We start from the raw sequence: 26,410 nt of genomic DNA on the forward strand, positions 1-26,410 counted from the left end.
TGGGAAAAACTTCTTGTCCTCCCTTCATAAAGCATCATTGTAAAAAAATTATATATTTTATGGTGCTTTTCCCCCCAATCAAAGCAGATTTGTCACTTCTTTTGTGACAAAAAGAAGATATCTCTTTATACTCTGATAAAGACACTTAGGATAGGATTTTCTGGCTTGCCATAGCAGGGATTACTGATCCTTAAGGACTTTTCATCATTAAAAGAAATAAAATTTTCTTTTACTACGTCAGCTAGAGCTTATAGAATGATTGATTTTTAGAGCTAAAAATGACCTTAATAATCATGTAGGCCAACTCCCTTATTTTGAGGAAAGGAGCTCATATGATTTGCCCAGAGGTATCACAGTTCCTTCATAGCTTCTTAAGAAAACACTCTCCTCATCCACCCACCTCCCTCTTTAGGGAAAACAGAACTAAATAGTACTATTATAAGCTTCCATTTTTCTAAATACAAAAACCCATTCTTTATTCCCTACTGGTCTGGGTCTTGCCTGCAGAAGTAGGTCTATGTACAATTTTAGACTAGGAAAAATGAATCATTTGACATGGAGTGGGTGCTAGAAATTGAGTATAAAATGAAAAAGCAGCAAATTGACTCCATTGATTTAATAAAAATACAATTGGGTATAGTGTCAAAAAGATAGTAAAGGAACTTTCCTGAAAGGACTCTTGCACTATCCAACAGTGGATGAACAGCCTCATAATGTAGTTTATTTGAGATATTCAAAAAAAGAAACTTCGTTGATCTCCTGTCCAGGATATTTTAGGAAGAGTGAGGCATCTGATGAAAAGATTTCTATGGTCCTTGTGAACTCTAGAATTCTCTAACCTTAACCTAAACACAGAATCACTTGAATTATTATGTAACTTTTACAAAGGCAATCCTCCCTGCCCCTAAAGTCTTATCTTTTGACTTGGAAAAGATACGTAGTATTGGTTCCTAGGCAGAAGAGTGGCAGTAGCTAGGCAATTGAGGGTTCACAGATAACAAGTATCTGAAGCCATATTTGAACCCAGGACCTCCCAGCTCTGGACCTGGCTCTCATTTCACTGAGCTACCCAGCTCCTTGTACTTTTAATGTAAGACCAACTGTGTTACCATGTTTAAAATGAAAAATTTTGCCAATCTCCTAACAGAGAGGGAATGGACCAAATATGAAAGGAGTTATACATTCTTGAACAAAGCCAATGTGGTAATTTGTTTTCTTAATAATGAATACTTGTTACTAGGGTTTTGTTTTTAAATGAATTGTATTCAAAGGAAATGAATTTCTTATAAAATATCCTAAGCTAGATGATTCTTTTTCCTTATATACTCTGTAAAGTTTTAATATGATAGATTGAGGAATCTCGGGTGACTGAAATTGGCACAATGTTATAGAAGGGTATCAGCATTCATATCTAGTTAGTGCCTGTATAAATAAACAAAGAAAATTGAAGCTCCAAAACTTTAGATTATGTATCAATATATTATTATATCCTATTATCTGTTATGATGTAATATTTTATTATTCATCTTATAAATATAATACTATATAATTACATATGCACATTATATTACATAATTACATATTTAGTTAATATATTAATTATTATACAGTGTATATTTTATTATTAAATAATAGACTAGTAATATTATTGTATCCCTTCTAATTCTAGCCCTGCAATCCTAACCTTTCCTTTTACTTCTCTGAGCCTCCTATGACTTCCTAAATACTAAATTAAGAGTTAGATCGTGATCTCTGTTTCTGTAGGGCACTCTCCCTACCCCCAACAAAATTATTGATCCCTGACATATATTGGTTATTCCTAGTCTACTAGCAATATATCAGTCCAAAGATGGGACTGTCAATAATAGTAAAATATAAATTATTGAGCCATAACAATATATAACATATATATGCATATATATATATATACAGGTTAGCTATTTGAAAAAATATCATTTATATACATAATCATTGATAGTGGTGATAGATGAGTGAATTTTTTCATGGCACTTGACCTTTGGAGAAGATGGAAAAAACAAATTTGAATTCTATAGAATTCCACTTGAATGAACTGATGAATTGACATTTATTCTGGAGAAAGAGCAAGACAGTATGACATATTATCATTATACCTTTCTTTGCTTTGCCAAGAGCCCATTTTTTCCCCCAAAGCTCTTTTGCTCCTTTTACCCTGGCTTTTAGAACCCAACACATTCTCTAACTTGTTTGAATATTGCATTGTTTTCAGATATGTCCACTTCCTTAGTGGCCTTCTCTCAGGATCTGTGAAAATGAATACCACACCACTTTTCCTGCACTTTGTAATTCTTCATGGCATCCCCAACTTTGATACTGGTGGAGGTAAGTGCGTTGGTACATTAAATAGGAAGTTGTTTTTATTGCTCTTTTTTTTAATGTAGTAAGTAGGATGGGACAGGCAATGTTGCATAGTGGAAAAGGTCAGGAATATTTGATTTCATGCCTACTCTTTCACTGATTAACTGTGTTATCAAGGGCAATACTACTTAACCTCATTGTTTTCCTGATAACACTTTTAAGACTGTAAAAGGGAGTTGGTGATCTGCATTTTGGAGATAATTCCTTTCACTGATGAACTCAGATATTGATAGAAAAGATGGTGGACCTTCAGTAAAGCTCTATTGATACGGTACTATTGCATGGAGTGAACTTGGGCTCTTGAAAGCTCTATCTATTGAATGTACTGTTGCTAATCTTGAAGGCTTTGAGCATGGATCTGGCAAATCAACTCTTCATTACATTTACCTCTCTAAGAAAGGTTTAAGAGGCTTATTGCCAGAAGTTGGCTGCGGGGTAATGGTTTTATTTTTGGTCAGAAAATCCTAAGAATCTGTCTACTCAGGCAAGGAGAAGTTGTAGTCTTCATTGGTGGAATGAGTAAATCCCAGTAGTAAGACCACAACTTTTCTGAAATACATTATGAGGGAATTTATTTACTCAAATTAAAAATGATCACCACTTTTCTGCTCTTTGAAGATTAATGCCCAGAATCAAATCCTCAGGAATTCTGCATATTGGTATGATCTGTGCAAAAAAAACCAAAAACAACTCTATTCCGTTTATGCCTTTTTTATTTGGTCTTCTTGTTTATCTAAAGACTTAAGCCAGTAACCAATTCTGAACTCTGGTATAGAAGGGTTTATTAGTAAGCTTTGCTTATGGTCAGCTAGATCAGTAACACGAAATCCAAGTCAGGTCTTTTTTGAGTCAATTTTCTTCTTCTCAGTGGCCATTTATTGACTCTTCTCCCCAGACAACTGTCTAACAGTTGTATTTTTTTGTTGTTGTTGTTGTTAAAAAGGAGATTAGGTAGAAGGTGAAGTTGAGCCCAAATCTGTCATATTAGTACTCTCATGTTTGTATGTAAATTGATTTTTGTCACTCTCAGAGTATAATTTAGATGATGAAGAAACCTTGTTTTTGAAAGCTATAATATTTTCACCATTTTTGATTGATAATTAAGACATTCTTCTAAGCTTTTTTTTTTTAAACCAGTGGTTTTAGCCTTTCCCTGCCTTGTATGTGGTGTTCTAGAACATGGTGCCACCTTTCCCCAACCCACTCCACCTCCCTTAGTCTATTATTCATAGAATTTGAAAAATGTTCTATGCGTAGACTGAAGGTTTGTGAAATTCCATCACCCATGGGATAATCTCTTGTTGTTCAGCCTTTCTCATTACCTTACATGATTACCTAGTTCAAAAGTTTCTTTTGAAATAAGTCTGATTTTTCCCAACCAAATTTTGGTTCTTTCAGTTTGCCGACCATTTTTGAAGCTCTACCAAGCAATGCAACCCGTCTATACATCAGGAATCTAGTAAGTCTTAATGATCTTTCATCTAAGAATGTCTTCAGCCCTTTAGGAACTTTTTAAGAAACCTTGCAAAATGATGACTTTACCTACATTTAAAAAAAGTGTAATCAGATTAATTAAGAATGTTTTTCCATGGGTACATGATTCATGTTCTTTCCAACCCTTCTCCCTCCCCCTTTCCAGAGCCAATGAACAATTCCACTGGGTTTTACATGTATCATACCTACTTTTTTTTTTTAACAGAAAGGTTATGACAAGGGAAAGTCAAAAGTAGGTGACCTTCAATGGCAACCTCAGGGATAAATCCATGCCTTCTTGTCCTCTTTCTTCCCTGCCTGTCATTCCTCTTTGGTGCCTTATTTTGTTTATGGGTAACTGCATGCTAAATCCTTGTTAGAAAATAGTGAAGGCTATTTTCTAATAAGGTGTGCTACTATAAGAACCTAGGAATAATATAGTTTGAAAGAGTATAAAAGGAAAAGATAGATAGCATAGTGTATCAAGAGCCAGGTCCAGAGTTGGGAGGCCCTAGGTTTAAATCAGGCCTCAGACATTTCCTAGCTGTGTAACCCTGGAAAAGTCACTTAACCCCCATTACCTAGCCCTTGCCTCTTTTCTGTCTTAGAATTGATATTAAGACCAAAGGTAGGAGGCAGCTAGATGACTCAGTGGTTTGAGAGCCAGGCTCAGATATGGTAAATCTTGGATTCAAATCTGGCCTCAGACACTTCCTAGATGTTTGACTCTGGGGAAGTCACTTGACCCTTAATTGTGTAGTCCTTACCACTCTTCTGCCTTGGAACCAATACCCAGTATAGAGTCTCAGATGGAAGGTTAAGGATTATTTTAAAAAAGATCCCCTTCCCCCAAAAAGAAGGTAAAGGTTTTTTTAAGCTTACATATATTTTGGCTATCTTAGTATCAATCATAGCAGAAGAACAGCAAAATATATAATACAGAACATTCTTGGTCAGGGAGCTTGAACTAGAGAATTAAAGAGGATCAACAATCTCTTCCATCTCTGAGACACTGTGATTGCCTATTCCTTGATGCTTTTCTGTGTTAAAATTGATACTAAACCAGAAGGTAAGTGAGAGAGAGACACATACACACACACAGACACAGACACAGAGAGACAGAGAGACAGAGAGAGGCAGAGAAAGAGAGAGAGAATCAGCAAGGGAAGGAATAAAATGAAGAAGCAGAAAACTTTTGGATATTTGAGGCCAACTTTATTGAGAAGAATTATTTTAGTTTTCCCATTACCCACACTGTACTGAATTACCCCTAGTCATCCATTTACTAGGGAAAAAAAAGTTGTTCACAGCCTCAAAACTAACAGGATCTCTTTAATGTTCATGTTCTTTCTTTACTTAGCAATGTTGGTCCAGAAAACCAAAGCAGAGTTTGCATTGCCATTGAACCAGCCCAGCTTCTAAAAGGAGACATAATGGTAAGTGCTCTAAGATATCAATCCATTTTATTTATCTGTCTTTTCCAAATATAAACATGAAAAATTTTTGGTTTTTTATTTTTAATGAACAAGAGAACTGAAAATAAACTTCATCTTATAGCATTTGGTTTATTTTCAAAGAGAAGTTATTTTAAATAAAGAGATAAAACAATCCATTACATCTGACTTCCCTGGTATTACAGTATCATCTGATTTTGACTTAAGTTTGTATTAAATATTACTTTTAAAAATTCTGTTACAAAAACATCCATATTTTGCATTTCCAAGGCAACTTATTGGAACTTCTATGGGTAGACTTATTTGGTCCATATACAAAAATTATTTATGTAGAAGGCAAGACAAAATTCTCACTTATGAGATGTTTACAGTCTAGTAGAGTCATTACATATGTGTGTAAATAACTTTGATACTTGGCAGCGGAGTAGTATGATAATAAGATTTATAGTAGATCTCTATCTTTTTAAATTTAAATTTTAAAATCTTTTCCATGGTTGCATGATTTATGTTTTTTCCCTCCCCTCACGGCTCCCTCCTCCTGGATTTGACAAGCAATTCCACTTGGTTTTTTATATATATACCCTAAATCAGGTACTCATATGAACAAGTGATGTCACATGTTTTCTTCTGGATTTCTCCTCCCACACTTCTTTCTCTAGATGTGGATAGCATTCTTTCTCATAAATTCCTCAGAATGTTCTGGATCCTTTAGAGCAAATCTCTAAATTAAACATGGCAGAAGCAGAGGAAGTAGACATGAATTCAGACTTGGGAGCAGAGAGTGCAAATCACAGAAAGTTTATCAAAATGTTGTTTTTCTGTGCTTGTTAAGGGCTACATGGTTTATTGGTTCTGTGCCATTGCTTCCAATGTCCTTTCCCCAGTCCCATTAATCAGTTTACTTTTTATCCTCAAAGTTCACAGAAATCCTCATTGATGATTATAATTTCCATACTTGGTATCCCATGTAATCATTGACCCTGGCCAATTAAAATCACATGTAAATAAATTCCTATATATATGTGTGTGTTATGATTATGAGAAGTAGAATTAATTATATTAATAGCTTTCAAACATTCAGAACAAAACTTCCTGGTTATTTAGATTTTTAAATAAATTATGTCAATTCAAAAAAGTCTATTATATTGCTATGAACAATTTTGTCTTGTAGCTTATAATGCATATTTCTGTAGTTAGGGCTTATTAGCATGGGCTAATGAAAGGGAATTTCAGTCTGAAATGGTGAATAATTGAATCGTTAGACTTTTTACATGTATCAGTCATATGATGTGTGTGCTTTTCTATTGTTTTCATTTAAGTAGAGAATGTTGAATGAACATGACTGACAGAGTAGTAACTTCTTTCTTTGATCTGTACTGTAGTGCAAATAGGATGCATGCACCCTATTTGCACTACAGTATATAGAACTTAGCACATTTTTTTGACAAAGTAAGTTCTTAAATTTTTTTCTAAATTAATTAATTCTTTTATCAACTCATTCACTGTCAATCAGAGAAAGCCTCTTAAAGAAATTGCTTTAAGAAATAATTAAAAATAATTTGAAATTTAGCTTCATTTATAAAGTATGTGCTTGATTTGCTTATATCTTATTCTCTTAAAGAATATGCTCATTTCTCCTACAAACTTTTATTATAACTTTTTATTAATAATATCAAAGTAAATCTTAGCCTATCTCTTGTCAGGAATATTATAAATATTCAATTTTCATGTATAAATAAATGAAGATTTCTTAAACAAATTATGGATAATTGCCCACTCACCATGAACTAAATTTGGAAGGAAGAATGTAGTATTTAGTCCTACAAAGAAAGAAGCATTCATTACTTTTACTTTCTGCCCTATATGACCTTGCCCCAAAGAAAGTAGATCCAGGATCTATGCCTAGGTCCATCTATTTATGTGACAGAAATATTCTTTTGGAATTTTTAAATCATCAAATTTATAATTGGAAGGATCTTTAGAGTTTAATCAAATTTACTGTGGAAATGGCATCAATACAGTATGCTCCAAAAACCAAATTTAGTGAATGTCATTTTTATTACTCTACTGTTTAAATTCAAGGCATATAGCATAGCAACTATTATGAAGGGGAGTTTTAAGTAGTTTATTTAAGTAATTTTACTTAAGTTTTAAGTGGTATTCATCTTAATTGTTCTAAATTTTAAATATGGATTTTGATTTTTAAGCTTAGGGTAAAATAAAGAATGAAAATAGTCTAATATTTGCCTCATTGTATAGAAAATTATTCTGCCATAATGAGTCATATTTTATTTAATACTCTTTTTTTCTCTGTTGGTTTGTATCACAGCACTGGCATTCCTCAAGGGTATTTATTGTTAATCATCCTATGAGAAAGTCCCTTTTTCAGCTGGTTAGTGCTTCATTCTGGGCATTGGGAATGATCATATTTCACAAAGGAGGCATTCAATCTGGCTATGAGTGCTTGGCACCAGAGTTAATCATACATTTGGCTGGTGACAAATATTCAGTGTTTCTGAAAATTAAGTCTATAGGACTTAGGAGCTCTAAGAAAGGACAGAAAAATAATTTAAAAAGTGAACCAACAAATAGCCTTAGTGTTTGATTGACTTTCAAAACATGCTAAACTATTATATGTGTTTAAATGTTATATGAGAGGAGGATTAAATGAATACTTTTCCTATTAGGTTGTCTGTGTGTACCTGAGATTTTGTTTTTTAAGAGACATAATAAATAATTCATGGAAACATTTGGGGCAGGCCAGGAAATACCAGTTGATGCTTCATAATAGCTGGGAAGCTAGACTTTTATCAGTGACCCCAGGGAGCCCTCATTTTGGTGTGCCTTGTTTTATTCTTCAGTGTCCTGAAAGTACTATTAGATTTGAGGTTCGATAGCATAGAAATTTATTCCGAATCAATGACCATTACAAAACAAACATGCTTATTTTTCTGAACAACATTTAAAATCTTGTTTCACAAATAAAAGAGCTGCTGTTTTTTGCAAGGTTAACTAGTCAGTAAGTTCTTTCTGAGTTTGTAGTGGCAGCTTTTGAATACTCTAAGCGTGCAATCTTTGTACTTCTTCTACTGAGCTGAGAGTGAGATTTTCCATTTAACTTTATTATCTAACTATATTATCAATGGGGAGAGGTGGCCTGTTGCCTTTATCATATCTTTGAGAAGAACTTTTTTGAGTAATGGGAACTTTTGCAGTGAATAGCAAAATTCTTCATTCTGGGGAGAAACAGAAAATCTCACATCTGGGAGACAAAAAATGGGTTTTTATTAAAAAAAAAAAAAAACAACCATATTCTTTCCAAGCCATCCCTGTACTGTTTAATATCTCCCTTCCATTTAGATATCTTTCCTTTTTAGGTCCATGACTCATTATCTGGGCAGGTACCCTTCATGATAAGGGTTTCTACTTTACTCTTCTCCAGGAAAGTACCTTGGTTTCCTAACAAAGATGACCTCCCTTTGGACAAATACCATGGCCTTTCTCTTTTTTCTTCTTATTGTCCCTCTGCTAAATATTCACATATTTTTCTCTCTGGCTGAAAGCCTTGAAAGTATCATCACTAAGTGGTAGACTGAAAAGTTTTCCTCTGCTTTCTAGATAAACCTATCTAGCCCAGTTTGTCTTTAATTAAGATTGCTTCATTTAATCAAACACCACATCCTAATATGTTTGTGTTCTTCCCTTTCATTCAAGGGCTAAAGACCAGAGCGCTTGCCTGCTTTTAATCACTTATGCCCTAGAGTTCACCCCTCTTCTCTTACTATGAAGATATTTTGAAGTTCAATTGGTAGGAACAATAGACATTATTCCCATAATAATTCACTCACTTTACAGGCCTTCTATTCACTTCCTGTTCTTGGGACAGGGATAACACATGTAAAATGAGAGGCAGACAACTCATGATTATTTTAATTTTTAAAAAAATCTTGGGAGAACTTTGCAGGCTGCCTTTGCCTTGAACTCTTATTACAGTATGTTGTATTCTGGACAAGGATTGGTGTAGAGACAACAAGGGAAGGAATGGAAGAAAGTGAACTGGCACAGTTAATTAGAGAAAGGTAGGATAACCTTCAAAAAGGAGAGTGAAATTTGCTCTTGCCAAGCACTGATCCAAGAATTCAGTGTCAAGTAGTTGCTCTCCTGGTCTGATTCAAGGTGGAGTTTAGTAACCTCATTAAATCTCAGTGATTACATTTAGAAATCTTAAGATCATGAGTGTAACACCTGAGGTAATGAACCATGCATTCCAACACACCTAACAAAAAGAGTGTTTAGTAGGAGATACTGGGAAATGGAAATCTCAGCCACAAATTCCAAGGTTTCATCTCTCTCTGTATTTCTGTTATTCATCGAATCATACGATTTTTCTATTACATTTATTTTAAAAAAGTCCAAGAAAATGGCTAGACTTCAAGTAGAAGCCCAGTGAAGGACTGTATCCTTTTCATCTCAATCCCAAAGTTAGAGTATTGTTCATCGCCTGATGATTAGCCACTTTGTTGCACTTTGATGACCATAGTGAATTTTCTAGTGGTGAATTTTCTAAACTTAACATCTCTTAAAAGCCATTCCTTGATCAACAGAACAGTGGGGAATAGAAATAACCCATGATAATATCATAAATCCTACCTAATTTTAATCTGCTCATAGAATCTTTGATCCAGAAAGTACTTTTGAGATAATGGTGGTACAGTGGTACAGTGTGGATAAAATTTAGCGTCAGAAAGACTTGGGTCCAAATACTGCCCCAGAAGCTTTCTTTTGTTTGTTGTTTAGTCCTTTAGTCAAGTCCAACTCTTTATGGCACTCATTGGTATTTTCTTGGCAAAGATACTTGAATGGTTTGCTCTTTCCTTTCCCAGCTCATTTTACAGGAATTGATGCAAACAGGATTAAGTGACTAGCCCAAGATCACACAGCTAGTAAACATCTAAAGCTAGATTTAAACTCATGAAGATGAGTCTTCCTGATTCCAAGTCCAATGCAATAACCCCTGAGTCACTCTTTGGAGCCCCCCACCAAAGAGTATATATTTGTTGAAATATTTGCTTATCTAAAACCTCAAGCTCAATGGGATTCATTCCATTATATGTGAAACCTCCCTCCTACTTTCCTCTAATAACTCATGCTTGAGTTATATTGGGCCTCAATACCACTCTCTTTTTCCTGTCCCAGTTCTTATTTTTTCCCCTGCCATTTATCAGCACTGATAAAAACAAAACAAAAAGAGAAGGGCACAACTGCTAGAATGCTTGCATATTTCAGAATGTGAAACATAGATCTCTAATCTGATGCAAAATATAGGATGAGTTTGGGTTGTAGGAAAAAAAATTTACAAGATATGATCCTTATCCTATAGAAATCTTGTTGGAAGGATGGCATTATCATACAGAATTAATTTAAAAAACATAGCTTAACTGCCAGGGGCATGTTTGTCTGTATGTCTGTGTATATTTGTTTATGTTATGTGCCTTAGTGATTCCATGAGAAGAGAGATCATTGTTAGATAATGTATTCTGGGAAAATTTCATGTAGAAATGGACTTGGAGTGGACTTTGAAGAACAGATGCAATTGTATTAAAGGAGACAAACTATTAAAAGAAGTCAGGTAATTGTTGACTTGATTTCCATTGCAAGTAATATACTTACTTTTTATGTAATTCTGATACACATCATTGTAAGAAAGATGGCCAGTTTCAAATTACTTTTCGTCTATCAGATGCCCAAAGAGTTAAAGAATTTTTAACTCTGTAAGGCGGTGATTTATTTTAACTTTCATCTTTGAAGGCTAGAAACTGCTGTCCCTAGAGATTAATTGATTTGGCCTCAATTAAAATTAGCTGGTGATAGCATTGAGAGCCTCATGATTTCCATCTATTCTGCCTTCATCTCTACCACATTGGTTACTTATTGTAATTACCAATTTTCCCATCAGATATTCCTTGGGTGCATACTTCAAACACTACAGATTTTCTTCCTTGTCTGGAACTTTAGACTTGATTGATTATAAAATTATGACTTATGACCACCAGACCTATTGATGTCTTCAGTAACCTAGTTTTCATCTTGAACCTTCTTCTGTGTCTCACTTTGCTTATGCCAGATCTTATGTACTCTTTCTGTAATTCCTTATGTTCAACAATTTGTCAATACAAATATTTGAAGCACCTTCTATGTTAGACCCTAAAAGATGACATGATAATTTCACTTGATGGGACTTAGGAAGTCAATAAGGAAGACTCAGTGATCACTCTTTATAAATATCATTTCATTTTATTCTCAGAGCAAATATGGGTGAGGTGTTATTATTGTCCCTGTTTTATAGATTAAGAAACTGAGACTGACAGAAATTGAATGATTTGCCACAGGTCATACAGCTAGTTATTTATAACTAAGACAAAACTGAAATTCAGGGCTTCCTGACTCAAGATCCAGCACTCTTTTCACTATACCTGTACCACACAACTGCTTTTTTGATGTGTACAATCCCTTCAATGAACCAAATCAGTAAGGCATCAATGCCTGCCCATCTGGGGCATTCACTTCAACAACAGATATTTACACAAAATATTTAGGATTAGGGCCCTCATTTTCTTTTGACATCATGAGGATTCCAATGAAGCAAATAGGACATCCATAATTTATCTCTCATTCTTGGCATGTCACTATTCATCTTTGTTTTTTTTTATTATACTTCTCTTTGTTGTTAACTTCATTTCCCTTCTTCCCCATAATTTTTTGTTTATATTGTATTTCTTTTCTATTTATTTGAAACAAGTTAAATTATTTCAATTTTTTTCAAAAAAGTATCCTTTTATTTTTCATGGATTCCTACTAGGAATGTATTTCATATGAGAAAGGAATCTTAGAGAAAAAATAAGGGGCAAAAAGAAGATTATGCCAGTCCATGCCCCTCCACAGTAGCATTCCTTTCTCCCCTAAAAGCAACAACATATTTAAAGAATTATGTGTGCCTTTCTTTATGAGGCCCTCACTGGTGGCAAACCAAGAACTGCACTATCTTAGAATGTCATTTCTCTAAGCACAAAGTTTACCAACCCTCAATAAATGAATGAAGAACATAAATATTGAAAACATTATTGACTTAACTGTATTAAAGTATTGTCCATTTGTTCCCTGCCCTACTTAGAATGATACTTCTATAATTCTTTTATTTTTGACATGTTAGTGGAAATCAATTGAATATATATTCCAGATTGAATTGAAAACTCTATTGAGGAGTAGAAGGCAGTGAATATATTAAGAAATAAGCCAAGAAAAAAAAGGCATAGTTCAGGAAAACAGTGATTCTCTGTGTAAAAGTTCAAATATGTAAGTACTCCCATACCTCATAAAATATTTGGCAAGGACCATAATTTGGAAAGGATCCCACGGAGCAAAAATGTTTTTGTAGATTTACCACCCAAATCCTATAGCTATCCAACAGTGAGTCTTCTTTGTTGATATGTATTTTTGAGTTTTTGAACTTGTTTTTATGCTTAGAAAGAAAAGAGATAGACCCAAGATAGAAATTTGTACTTATTTTTGAGGAATCTGGGAATGACATTTTTCCTTTACATCTTAGTTTTCTCATTTATTTTAGCAGATTTACCCCCAACCCTTCACTTGCAGATGGCTTCTTTTACATATAAACAGGGCAGAACTCTCCCTGTATGTGGACTACAAAGACATTATAATGTATTTATAAATATATTAGCATATCTTAGTTTTAATTTAGCTAACAGCACAGTCAGAGTCAAATTTAGGTAAATCATATGGTTTGTTAAATTGAAAGGTATATTAGAGTACAATAGGATCAAAGAGCGGGACCTTAGAGGTTATTTAGTCCAGTTACTTTCAATTTACAAATCACAAAACCTAGATCAAGAGAGGTGAAATTATTTGTCCAAGTAATAATTTGGGTATACTGGAAAAGATCATACCTGTTTACAAGACCCAATGGTTAATTTTTTTTTTAAATTTTAAACCCTTAACTTCTGTGTATTGACTTATAGGTGGAAGATTGGTAAGGGTAGGCAATGGGGGTCAAGTGACTTGCCCAGGGTCACACAGCTGGGAAGTGTCTGAGGCCGGATTTGAACCTAGGACCTCCTGTCTCTAGGCCTGGCTCTCAATCCACTGAGCTACCCAGCTGCCCCCTCAATGGTTAAATTTTCATTGTGAATATTAAACCTTAGAATTAGCAAATGCTTTAAAAATTAAGCTTGGCTTACTGTTTGTTGATTTTCTAAACTTAATAAAGTGATTAAAAATGTTAATAATGTAGATTAAACTTTAGTTTGTGTTATGTGCACTTTTAAAAAGAGCCAGTTGTTAAAAATTTACCAGTACTCTCTTAAATAAGCAGTGTAGTCAAAATTTGAATTCAGATTACTCCTTATTTACTACTTTTTATATTACCTGGGGAAGTATTATGAATTGAGGAGCTAGTTGATAGATTTAACTGAATTATTATGATAACTGGATTATATTAGATCTCTAGTGAATTTAGACATGCAGTGTATATTTATTTGGTTAATTATCAGTTCTTATGAGGTTCAGTTGAGGTCTTTTCAATTTTACAGTCTTTCAGAGTTGATTTAAACCATGAAAAGTTAAGTGTCTTGCTGAGGGTGAGAAAACCAGTATGTGTCAGAGTTGAAACTTAAATGTGGACCTGTTCTTTCTCTACTGCACTATATTATCTTTCATGGGAAAGAAGAATTCTATTAAATATTTCTATTTAAGATAAAAAACATAATTTATAATATCAATAAATAGGCAACTGTGATATAGTATGAAGGGGATTGAATAGAGACAAGAGACTTGGGTTGAGTCCTTTGCCACTAAACTATGTGACATTTGGAATATCACTTTCCTCTTGGAGTTCAATTTGCTTATCTATAAAATGAATGAGATGAATTAGATGACTTACAAAATCTTTTCCTCACTATGATTTTTTAATGAAAAGACTGTTTATGTTGCTAGCAAAAAGAAATATTTGGGATTATCCATACATTCAGGTTATAGAAACAAAGTAATATAGCTTTATTAAAGAACAGAGGATGGTAATAAATGACTATTGATACATTCAAGTAGAACTAGCAAATGAATTAACAGCAAAACTATGGGTTCACAGTCATTGAGAATCTTACAGTTTATAAAGCAGTTTTCCCACCAAAATACTGGGTGGAAACTTGTTTACAAGCTTTGGATGACAGACACCAAGAGAGAAGTAACAAGCTGGATCTGGTCTCTGGATCTCTTCCAGATTTCTCATCTACAAGTTGCATGTAAATTTCTTATCCATCTTATATAACTACTGATGGTTTTTATGCTATGTCTTTTCTGAATGATCTATGACTTTTAGTTCCCAGTTCCAAACTACTTTATGGAATGGGTACAGTAAACCTTGGATGTAATGATGCATATATCAGAGCTGGACTATTAGAGCACTTTATTGTAAGACATTGGTTTGCTAAAAAAACAACATATTTTTTCTTCAAAGATTCATACTCAGTCTATCCATGTAACATCATGTGTGAAGCATGTCTGTATCTTCCACTAAATCCTTAGTAGATGCCATTCTCTTCATTTTGGAAGCATTCCTCTTGAATTTTCCACCCTTTTGTGGAAACTAATGCAATATGTTGGCTCTCTCTTTCTCATGCTGAACACTTGCCATATGACTGATCCATCTCTTTTGGAGTCTACATTTCCTAGGAGATGCACCTTACACTGTTCTGTAAACATCATAATCAGTAGTACACAGAAGCATATCTCTTCTTGTGCTTAGGAGTACACATAAATCTGATTGCCTGGGTATTATTCTATTCCATAATTCTTATCCTTATATTTTACCAGGATAGTCTTTGCCCTAAAAGATAGGAGCTTTTTAAAAAAAAATCAAGGAGCAGCTTAAGATTATTTGAAAGTTCATATTAATTTTAAAATGCAATTTAACCTGCTTTTTTCCCTCTTACTGAATTTTGACCTGGTTCTCTGTTTATTTTTAGTGCCTGGGCTAACATATGTACTTATAACTTAACTTATTGAACCACAGTTGTCTGTCATACAATAAATAGCATTATGATAGATTTAGATGTGGAATGGATCTTAGAAGTCAAGTAGAATGACCTTATTTTAGATATGACTAAACAAATTTATTTAAGCTTATATAGGTGGTAGAAACCCAGTATTCAATCCAAATTCAAGACAAAAGTGCTTTGCATTATTTTTTTTCATTCTTTGTTTCTTTTTATTTTGAATTTTTGGACTATTCTCTTTCTTGTGGTCATGGATCCTATTTTAGAAGTTCTGTCATGTTCTGGTATTTGACAAAATATAGCGAGTATTATACACTCAACCCTAAAAATCTTGTCTTCTCAAATCTTCTTTTCTTAACTAACTCGTTTTAATGAATAGTTTGGCACTGTTAAATTGCCCCTAAATCTTTCATGTATAATTCTTTGGTGAAAAAAGTTTTGGGTTTCTATTTCAAAGATAATTATTTGGATATTTCCATAACTACCAGTTGTAGTTAATTTCATTTGACCAAGTTGTCATATGCTTTATAATTATTATTATTAAATGACTTCTGCACTTTACTAGATATTGTGGGTTATAGACATTTAAAGAAATGAGGACTTCACATCAAACCAAGGTGTGCTAATTCTACAAGTTTATTTGACAGTATTTTTGGTGCCTTCAACATCAGATGACAAAACCTTAAAAATACTAGCTTTATTGAGAAGACACTTGGAAAGCTCAAGGGATCAAAGTCTTTCTGAAAGTTGTCTAGGTAGTATGTGAAAAACATCTGAACAAATAAAAATACCATAGCCAAATGAATAATAAGGGAAGAATGTATAGTTCACTCACAGTCATCATCAGGGAACATTATCATTATTTATCATCTTTAAAGAAAGTTCCAGAAATTAAGCAAAAGGTTAATATTTTCCATTTTTTTTTCATTTTTTGCAGCTGTGTATAGCTAGTGAACACACTTTGAAAATAGTTCCACAGCAGGTTACTTCATCATTTTCATTCTTTTAATTTTCATGCAATGTAATCTAAGCTTTATTGCTTGGTGCCCATAATATGCATACTGTTCAAGAAAAGAAATATGATCCTCAGCCCTTGTTCTCTAGAAGGCCATATTAAAGATGGAAAAAATCTGATTATGAAAAGGTTTAAGTGACATTTTACAAGGGAGAATGGAATTGAGCAAAAAAGAATAGTAGAAAAGTTAAAGATCATCAGCATTCAGAATAAAAAAAATTGTTGCTAGGTGAATGATTCTAAAGAAGACAATAAATGGGGAAAGATTTGATAGAAAAGGGGGTTGGAGAGGAGAGGATTTGGTTAGGAGGATGGTTATAGGACCATGAAAGGCCATCTTGTCTAAAAATAAGCTGAGGTGGGAGCAGCAGTAGCTCTAGGACAGCTAAGTGGCATAGTAGATAGAGTACTGTGTCAGGAGGCAGGAAGATCTGGATATCTATTCTCCAATACTAGCTGTATGACCCTGGCCATGTTACTTAACCTTGTTTGCCTTGGTTTCCTTGACTATAAAATGAGCTGGAGAAGAAAATGGCAAACTACTTAATTCCCCCCCCCAAAAAAAAACCCCAAATAGGGTCACAAATAGTCAAGCATGACTGAAACAACTCAACGAAAACAACAGCAAAATAAAACAGGAACAACTTGGTTAAGTGGCAGGTAAACCAATTAAAACCAATTAGGAAGCCATCACTGTGAAATGATGATGGCCCAGACTAAAGATGGTGGCAGTATTGTTAGATATTAAAGTCATTTCTTAGAAAGAATTGACAAGATGTGGTAGATGATTGGCTAAGGAGAATGAATAATAAAGGAAAAGTTACAGATGACCTTACAATTTAAAGTTTAATTAATGAGAATGGTGGTGCTCTTAGCAGAAATAAGAATATTAGGACAGTGTCCATCTTCTTTTAAATACTAAAAAGGTAAGTTCCAGTCTAAGCCTTTGTAATGATCACAAAATCCTTAGTGGAGCCCTGAATTAATAAGATTTTTTTCTGTAATTTTAGTGTTGCTGTACTTACATCAATTTCATTGTTGATTGTTTTTCTTTGGGGTGTTCATGACTTGCACTTGCCAACCTTTAAGATTTTTCACCTATTCTTTAAATAATCTTCTAGAAGTCTGCTGGGTACTCTGTCTGAAAATAAGTGCTCTACCTTTAGAGTTGGCATATTGTATCTCTGTGGTCTTGAAGCCAATCACCCAAGGCAATGTCTGCTGTTACTGACATTTGGAATTTTATATATATATACTCATATTTAAATCTGATTGTTTTGTCAACATGAATCACAATATCGTGGCATTTATAGGCTTCAGTCTTTTAACTTTTGCATATTACTTAAGGAATGAATGGAGAATGAATTTTAAACAACAAACATATTTTATTGAAATTTTTTCTGAACTTACACATCAAATAAAAATGAGCATTTTCATGTACAAATAATAGAAAAAGAGGCTTGCACATTAAATTGATGATATATTACACATCCCATGCTTTTCCTTTAAAGTACATAATGAATTCAATATATAACAAATACTTGCACATATATGTATATCCCTTTTGTGTATGTGTTTGTGTGTTATATGTGTGTAATCTCTCAGCATATAAACATCCTTGCCTATTTCCTTCTGTTCTCTGGTTTGCAATTTTAAAAAATGGTTTTATTGACTTTTTCCCCAAAACCTTTTTAGACAATCTCTTCCTTCCAAGTATTCCCATCCCCTCAGAAAAAAAAGGGAAAAAAACTTGATCATAAATATACATAGTCATGGGAAACAAATCCTCACATTGGCCATATCTGAAATTGCTCATTACCTCGAATCCATCACCTCTCTCTCTCTGAAAGGAGGTAGATTCTATGCTTCATTATCATTTCTATGTCCTTATAGTTGGATATTTTACTGACTAACATTCTTTCAGAATTGTTCGAGATTAAAGAAAACTTTAGATTTTGATAAAAGAATATGGTAGCCTATGACTAGTTTGAAGAAATAAAATCCCAGGAAGTGTCTTCTATTTCCTCAATTGTACTCAAATATGTTTGTGATTGACTATTGATTTAACCTAAGCGATAGAACAGAGGGATCTGGAGCAAATGAATGATAATGTCTATTTCTATAGCCAATGTGCATATTGGCTTGAAGTATATACAAGTATGACTTTTTCATCAAAGCCCTTCTGTAATCTTATCAGAATTAGGAAAACCCTATCTCTTTAATGTCATGGTACAGACCCTCATTTATTGAAGGTTATTTCATTAAAATAAAAACCATTTCCAAATCATACCAAGATAGGAGTGTATACAAGACTAAGTGGCACCATGAATGAATGCTAGGGCATGAAATTAAAAAGATCTAAGTTCAAATCTGGCCCCAAATATTATCTATGTGACCCGAAGCTAGATACTTAACTTTTGTCTGCTACAAGGTCTTCGCCTGTAAAATGTGTCTAATAATATCATATACCTCTCAGAATTATTGTGTTATTCAAATGCATTAATAGTTGTAAAATATTTTGTAAACTTTATATTGTTATTATAAATGCTAGAACTGGAAATTGAAGGGATGTTCATCATTTGGGAAATGGCTGAACAAGTTGTGGTGTGATTTTAATGGAATGCTAATCATTTAAAAAACAAACAAACTGTTATCATCAGTGCAAGGAACCAAGACAATTTTAGGGTGTCATGACCAAAAACAGTTATCTACCACCAAAGAAGGAACTGATGGAGTTTGAATACCGACTGAAGCATGCCGTTCTTTATTTTATCTTTTTCATGAATTGTTCTCTATTATAAGCAACATGTTTCTTTTTTCACAACATGATAAATAAAGTATCATAATTAAATTATGGCAATATAATAACTATCAGAAGGCTTTAAAAATAGTTGAGGCGATTCTCAGTAACCTTTCTTTTCCAAAGTAGAGAAGGCAACATTTGAACTGCTCCTGTTTACATGAGATCACTGGAAACAATTGATCCACTTGTTATTTATAAATTTGAGAACTTCTCATCTTAGATAGTCATGAAATTTGCAAATAATGAAATGATTCCCCCCAAAGAAATCTGCTGATGGAGATTTTCTCTTTTGTTTTTCTCTTTTAACACAGCTGAAATGTTACCACAAAAAATATCGATCTGCCACCCGCGATGTCATTTTTCGCCTACAATTTCATACAGGAGCCATTCAGGGCTATGGGCTTATGTTTAGAAAGGAAGATCTGGACGATGCCAACAAAGGTAGAATTCTGAGGGCCGTGAATGTTCTCTGGGATGTATATTTGATGTCTGACAGCAGCACACAGAAATAAGAATTGCTAGTACCTTTATTCCCATTGTTCATTTCCTTGCCCCTATGGTTTCTATGTCTGTGTGTTGTTGATGATATGCTTGATTATGAGGATAGTGAAATACCATCTAGAAAAGAACGATAGCAGGGGCAGTTAGGTAGGACAGTAGATAGAGTGCCAGGTCTGGCCTCAGATACTTCCTAATTGTGTGACCCTGGGCAAGTCACATAACTCTAATTTCCTAGCCTTTACTGCTCTTTTGCCTTAAAACTGATACTTAGTATCAATTCAAAAACAGAAGATAAAGATTTAAAAAAGAAAAGAAAAATATCTCAAAGCATTTTAAAATACATGATTTCATATTCTTTACTTTTAAAATAATATAATGTATGTTTATTAGGAAGAGGCAGTATGTGATACAGAGCTGGCCTAGGTTTAACTCATATTTTTGACAATTTTTAAAAATCTGAACCTGGGATCAGGTTATATTTTTGACATATGCCAGCTTGTATGACCCTTAGAAAGTCACTTAATCTCTTAAGCCTCTGGATATCTCTTTGAGGTCCTAAGTTTTACTGAATGATTTGCTTTGGGAGAACTTACTGAAATTAGCAGTTAGGGAATGGGGAGGAGACAACTTTCTGTAATGGAAAATATTTATTTCCTTTTTGAGAGATAAGAAATACATACAACAGATAAAAATAATTAATATTTTTTCCATTTTACTTATTAATTTCTGAATGCATTTATGTTGTTCTTTGGTTTCAGATGACCGTTTTCCCGATTATGGGAAGATAGAATTAGTCTTTTCTGCTACTCCTGAGAAAATAAAAGGTGAGCATTTCAGTGTATGAAAAAATTACTTATATTTTAAGTTGATTATAAAGTGAAAACTAAAAGTAATCTTCCTTTCCCACATGTAATTTTATTCCCACAAAAGCTTGAATATACTTAAATGTCAAAGAAATTTTTGTTAACTACAAATGTATTTTCTACTAGCATGAATTCCCCTGATTCTTTAACTTCCTTTTTTCAAGTATCACAAAGTGTGATTTGCATGCGACTTCAGAGATCATTTAGTCTAACCAACACCCTAAGTCATATAATAAAAATTTTTTTGGCATTTTAAAAGCATTTCTGGGAGGTAGAGTAAATTAGAATCTTTGGTTAAATGCTGGCACTGGCACTTTGGATATTTGACTTTGGACAACTCACCTAATATATCCATGGGCCTCAGTTGTAAAATGAGAAGGTTGACACCAAATTCCCTTCTGGCCCTAAAAATATGATGTGGGGTTGGAGGGGAAAAACAACAAATAAACAAGAAAATGCTCTCCTCCAAAAATCAAAAATCTCTCTGCTACATCCTTAACCTTTTGACTTTGTGATATTTTTCTCTTGACTGTCTCAAAAAAATGTGCCCTACCCTCTCTCATAACATTGATGAGAAGCTATTCAGTTCTGACTCATCAGACCACTTTTACCATTTCTAGTGGTAAGCCCACTGGAAATTTTTGCTTCTCTCAGAACTGGTGATAAAAGAAACTTCTGGCTTCACTTTTGACAGCTTGATTTTGGTTTTGTCCTCTATCTAAGGATCTGAACACTTACAGAATGACCATGGAGTGGTTGTGGATTACAACACTGTAGACCCATTGATCCGGTGGGATTCTTATGAAAATATGAGTCCTGATGGGGAAGGTGAGTTTAGCTGTCTTTTATTTAAAATCTTCAAATGGCTTCTCATTGGGGTGAAATAAATGAAGTAGCTGACAAGAAGGAGAGAGATTTCACTGTCTTGATGAAAACAGATCCACTGCTTATTGACAAACTTAGAAGATTTAATCTCATTACATTTACAGAATTAGAATCCATGGCAGTGCCTGGAATAGCCATGGATTTCTGAGATATGATGAAAAACATGTTGCTTGGATTTTGGTCAGTGTTTTAAAGAACTTTAAATAGTCGTTGGCCCATCAATGAAATATATATACGAACTCCTAAAATTGCATATTTGTGAATTGCTGGGGATCTTTATCCCTTAAAGTATCCTCCTTTCCTGTTTATGTATACAGCTCAGTCTATTATATCTTAAATAATGGATTATGATTCCTTCTGTAACCCAATGAGCCAAATAAATATTCAGGATGTTCCAAAATGTCTTAGAGATATGTTAAGCATTAATAGCTTAAAACTACACTAAGATTTTTGGAACACCCTGTATTTAGTACCATGATAATCCATGAAAGCTTTTCGGAGGTATGGCCATGTATCTTTTTTTCCCCTGACTCATCTAGATGCACCCTCAGTTCTCACACGCTAGAAACTATGGCATCACAAGTGGAAACATAGAAAAAAAACTAAAGGAATGAGGTGATACCACGTGTAGAATTTCTCTACAGAAACAAGCAAGAAGGTTGTAGATTTGAATAGAGAAAAATTCAGCGATTCTGATCTGGTTCAGGATATCATTCATCTCTTGTGAATCACTGGATGAGAATCAGGTTAGGTTGGAGAGAGTAAAAAAAATCCAACACTTGTCAAATTGCTACTCCCAGGAGTGAAGTAAATACAAGGGAGGCATTTTGTGATTGAACAAGATATCATGAGGTTGTTCTAAAAATGGGCAAGAAAGTTCCTGTGTCCCTAGGCAAGAGTATTAGCCACTGATTGATGTGACTGCTTTCTCCTAATGGTGCCCACAACTGCTCCTTCAGGAGATGAGGATCTGTTATTGAGTCAGTAATTTCTTTGGAAACTTACAGACATGACATGATAAACATGTCTATATGGAATGCAAGTAATTGTTCTTTTTGGATCTCATCTTCTTGTCTAGATGAACCAAAATTGGACTAGGACAGTGATGGCAAACCTTTTAGAGACCAAGTGCCCAAACTGTAGTCCTCACACAGCATGTGAGCCCCCTGCCTTACCCCAGAAAGGGGAGGGAGAAAGCACTCCCATTGGGCCACTGAGCAGAGAGGTGGGTGATGTGAGAAATGTCCTCAGGTGCCATAGAGAGGGCAAAGGGAGAATCCCCCTCAGACACACATGCAGTAGGTTTGCCAACAATGGACTAGGAGTAGGTGTTAGGAAGATTAGCTTCTAATCATTGTCATCATCATCATCATCATCATCCCTAGGTGGGAGACAGTGTATGAAGTGTTTAGTGCTAGTAAACTTTCATGGCATGCTGGGGAGAGACCTTTACTGATTTACATAAGTTGATTAAAGGAGTATCATTATATTTGGCAAAACATTTGATGTCATCATCATCATCTTCAGAACTAGCTTTGTTGTTTGGTTCTTCCAGTCATCTGAATCTTCATGAACCCATTTGCAGTTTTCTTGGCAAAGATACTAGAGTAAATGCCATTTCCTTCTCCAGTTCATTTTACAAATGGGGAAACTGGGGTAAACAGTGTAAGTGGCTTACCCAGGGTCAGAAAGCCAGTAAGCATCTCATACCAAATTTGAACTCAGGTAATCCTGACTCCAGACCTGGGACTCAATCCATTGTACTACCTAGTTGCTTTATCATTGAATATTTTAAGGTTTGCAAAAACACTTTATATATTATCTCATTTGATAACAACCCTGGTAGGCAGGTGCTTTTATTGTCCATGTTTTATAGATGAGGAAACTGATTAGAATTCATATGACTTGCCCAGGGTCACACAGCTCTGTCTAAGCAGGATCTGAATAGGTTTAGCTCCTTATCCACTGTACCTTATTATTCTTTTTGTTGTTGTTATTTAGAGTTATCATGGCACAGTGAATAGAGTGCTGAGCTTGGGGAGAAATTCTGCTTCTGATAGGCACAATATGACCCTGGTTATATGGCTGTGGATATGTCATTTACTCTTTTTATGGCTCAAGTAATTCCCTACCTAAAATATTATAGAAAGATGGTGATCTGTGCTGATAAAGAGTTTTCTATGTTACTAAAGTCATAGATCCTTCATATTGTTTTATTGTTATAACATTCCCTTATTCCTTGTGGTTAGAGAATTTAACATCTCGCCTTCATGGCCACTGATTCTTAAAGTCAAGCAAAATATATTCCTCTATTTGGCCATTATTTGAACAGGAATGTAGGAGATCCTTGTTCTACCTTTTCCAGAATTCTGGTTGCACTGCTCACTTAGATCCTGGGAGGGAGACAGGATAGAAAGCATTTAGTATTGGTGAAAGGAGTGCATTCATGCTGTATTGAGCAGAAATTCTCATTGATTTATTCAGGCTGGTTAGAGGGATATCATTACATTTGGCATAATATTGCTACAGCCAAGTCATGAATCATGCTGTTTTAGAATGAGGGAATTCTCTGCTTTGGGCCCAGAGCAGGATCTTTTTTCCCCCTTTCTTTCGTATTTTGTATATTTTGTGTGATATCCTGACTTAAATATGCTTCCTTGAAAATTTTTTTTCTTTTCAGCATTCCACACACAGATAACTCATAGATCATAGAAGCAAAGGTCATAGTCCTTTGAATGACATATATTTAAACTAATAAATTAGAGATCATATAATCCAGACCCCTAGTTTTAGAGGCATTTGTTGAGTAGCATTGTCACAGTGCTTGGAGAAATGCACTCCAAGTTAAGAGCTCTGAACCTCATCCCACCTTGGGGATTCTTAAGGCTTCAGAGAGTGCCATGGCTTCAATGCCTAGTTCTGAGTTAGTGCTTAAGAATTTTCTGTTGTACTATTTAAGTATGGGTCTGCCTATGAATTGTGTTAATGTTTCACAAAGATAATCTACAAAGAGCTGAAGGGGTTATGATCTGTCTTGGTGGTGGTAGTACCATACTGGGGCAATCAGGAACCTTTACATTATTAAAGAAAAATAAAACTCCACTTTACCCATAGCTTTTAAAGAGAAGTAGGAAATGAGTATTCTTTTCATCAATACTCAGAATAGGGGAATAAACATATATACAAGGGTGAGAGCTAAATCAATTACTCAATTACTGGCAAATAGGAATCACTTAATAAATGCTATATCTGTCTGTCTGTCTACCTAGCTAACTCTCCCTAGCTATCTCTCTCTTGCTATCTCTATCATCTATCTATTTCTACTTCTATCACTCATTTCTCTGTTGCTATTTCTAGCTTATCATGTTGTTGTTCAGTCATTTTCAGTAGTGTCTAACTCTTTGTGTCTCCATTTGGGGTTTTCTTGGCAAAGATACTGGAGTGGTTTGCCATTTCCTTCCCCAGCTTACAGTTTCAATTCACTTCCTTCTTTCTTTCTCTTTATCTCTCCTTCTTTCTTTTCTTCTCTCTTTCTCTATCTTTTTTACTTTTTTTAAGAGAAATTTGGTTTCTCTTTTGACGTCTGATTTGCTTCATGTTCTTTCTCCTTTTTCCCTTTAACTGCTGCCACCATATGAGTATCCCCTGCTTTGACATTTAAGCTTAAAGGATTTGGAATCTCAGAGAGAAAAAAAAAAAGATAAAAGATCTGCCTCCTAATGATGAAATGAAGTTCCCTTATCAATGAGAGATTCCTTTGTTCTTTTCTTGCCTTCTCTATGCCTTTTCACAGCCTCCCTCATTGCCTTGGCATTTAGGTGGTACAACAAATAGAACCCTGGACCGAGAATCAGCAAGATCTGACTTCAAATCCCATCTCAGAAAATGGCTAACTGTGGCCTTGAACTTAACTTGTGTTTGCTTTCAATTTCTTTATCTATAAAATGGGAATAAAAATAGCACCCATCTCCCCAGGATATTATGAATATAAAATAATATTTGTAAAGTATTTTTTAATTTAAAGTGCTATGGAAATGCCAACTAATATTCTTGTTATTGTTTTCCTTTTGAAATCCCAAATTGTGCTTCATTTCTTTCATTATGCATGTAACATGCCACCTTGTATTGTTGATTTACTGCTTTACATATATATCCTTTCTTCTCAACTCCATGGTAAGTCCCTAGAAAGAGAAAGGGTAGCTCAGTATTTCATACCACTAGGACTTCCCATAGATGTTTGTCAATGATACCACTCTACTTACTGCAGAAGCAGCCAGGCCAGATTGTAGTGTGACTGGTGAGATCCTTTTCCCTATGAACTGGAATGAGACTTTATTAGTGATATATCAGGAGAGAAAAGTATCATTTAAATTTGTGTTTTATTTTCAGTTTTGGAATGATGTGTAGCATAATGGATAGAGTGCTTATCTTGAGATAGGAACATCTCGAGATAGGAATCCCATACCATCAAGTATGATTTATAACCTTTGTGACTAGGCATAGTCCTTCTATGTCTCAAACTCCCTACTACTTATCTGCTAGGACTAATGGACTGAGCAAAGGATGTAAAGATTACCTGGAGTTACTTATAGGGAGAAAATGACTGATCCTTCCTCTATCTGCATATTGGTGTGAGGTTTAGTTATTTCCATGATTCAAGATTTGTAAATTTGAGCTTTCAGGAATCATTCAGTCCATTGAGTTTTTCAAAATTTGCCATTTTGCCTTATTGTAGTAATGAAGGATATCTGTATTATTTACAATTGGACTTTGCAGCAAAGGTCCAGTAAAGAAGTATTTAAGTGACAAAAATATTTTATTAATTGTTATTAGCACCATACCCTTTCTATTCTTCCACCTTCACTATGTCTAGCTGAGCAAACTTCTTTCTCATTGTGAACCTACTCATATGTATTTCTTTAGGAAGGATTTTAGACTTTTTCATTTTAATG

At 34.4% G+C, this 26,410-nt stretch overlaps 1 protein-coding gene across 1 annotated transcript in view; it reads left to right on the plus strand.

Annotated features, from left to right (window-relative positions):
- The window catches only part of TNS3 (tensin 3), a 199,947-nt gene that overhangs the window by 20,012 nt on the left and 153,525 nt on the right, over positions 1 to 26,410 (plus strand). The window contains exons 5-10 of the mRNA XM_044676470.1: positions 2,249 to 2,361; positions 3,796 to 3,856; positions 5,231 to 5,306; positions 19,521 to 19,650; positions 20,469 to 20,534; positions 21,297 to 21,401. Of these exons, the coding sequence (XP_044532405.1) occupies positions 2,249 to 2,361; positions 3,796 to 3,856; positions 5,231 to 5,306; positions 19,521 to 19,650; positions 20,469 to 20,534; positions 21,297 to 21,401 (551 nt within the window). The remainder of the gene's footprint in view (positions 1 to 2,248; positions 2,362 to 3,795; positions 3,857 to 5,230; positions 5,307 to 19,520; positions 19,651 to 20,468; positions 20,535 to 21,296; positions 21,402 to 26,410) is intronic.

The sequence above is a fragment of the Gracilinanus agilis genome, chromosome 1, assembly GCF_016433145.1.
Source record: "Gracilinanus agilis isolate LMUSP501 chromosome 1, AgileGrace, whole genome shotgun sequence".
Lineage (NCBI taxonomy): Eukaryota > Metazoa > Chordata > Mammalia > Didelphimorphia > Didelphidae > Gracilinanus > Gracilinanus agilis.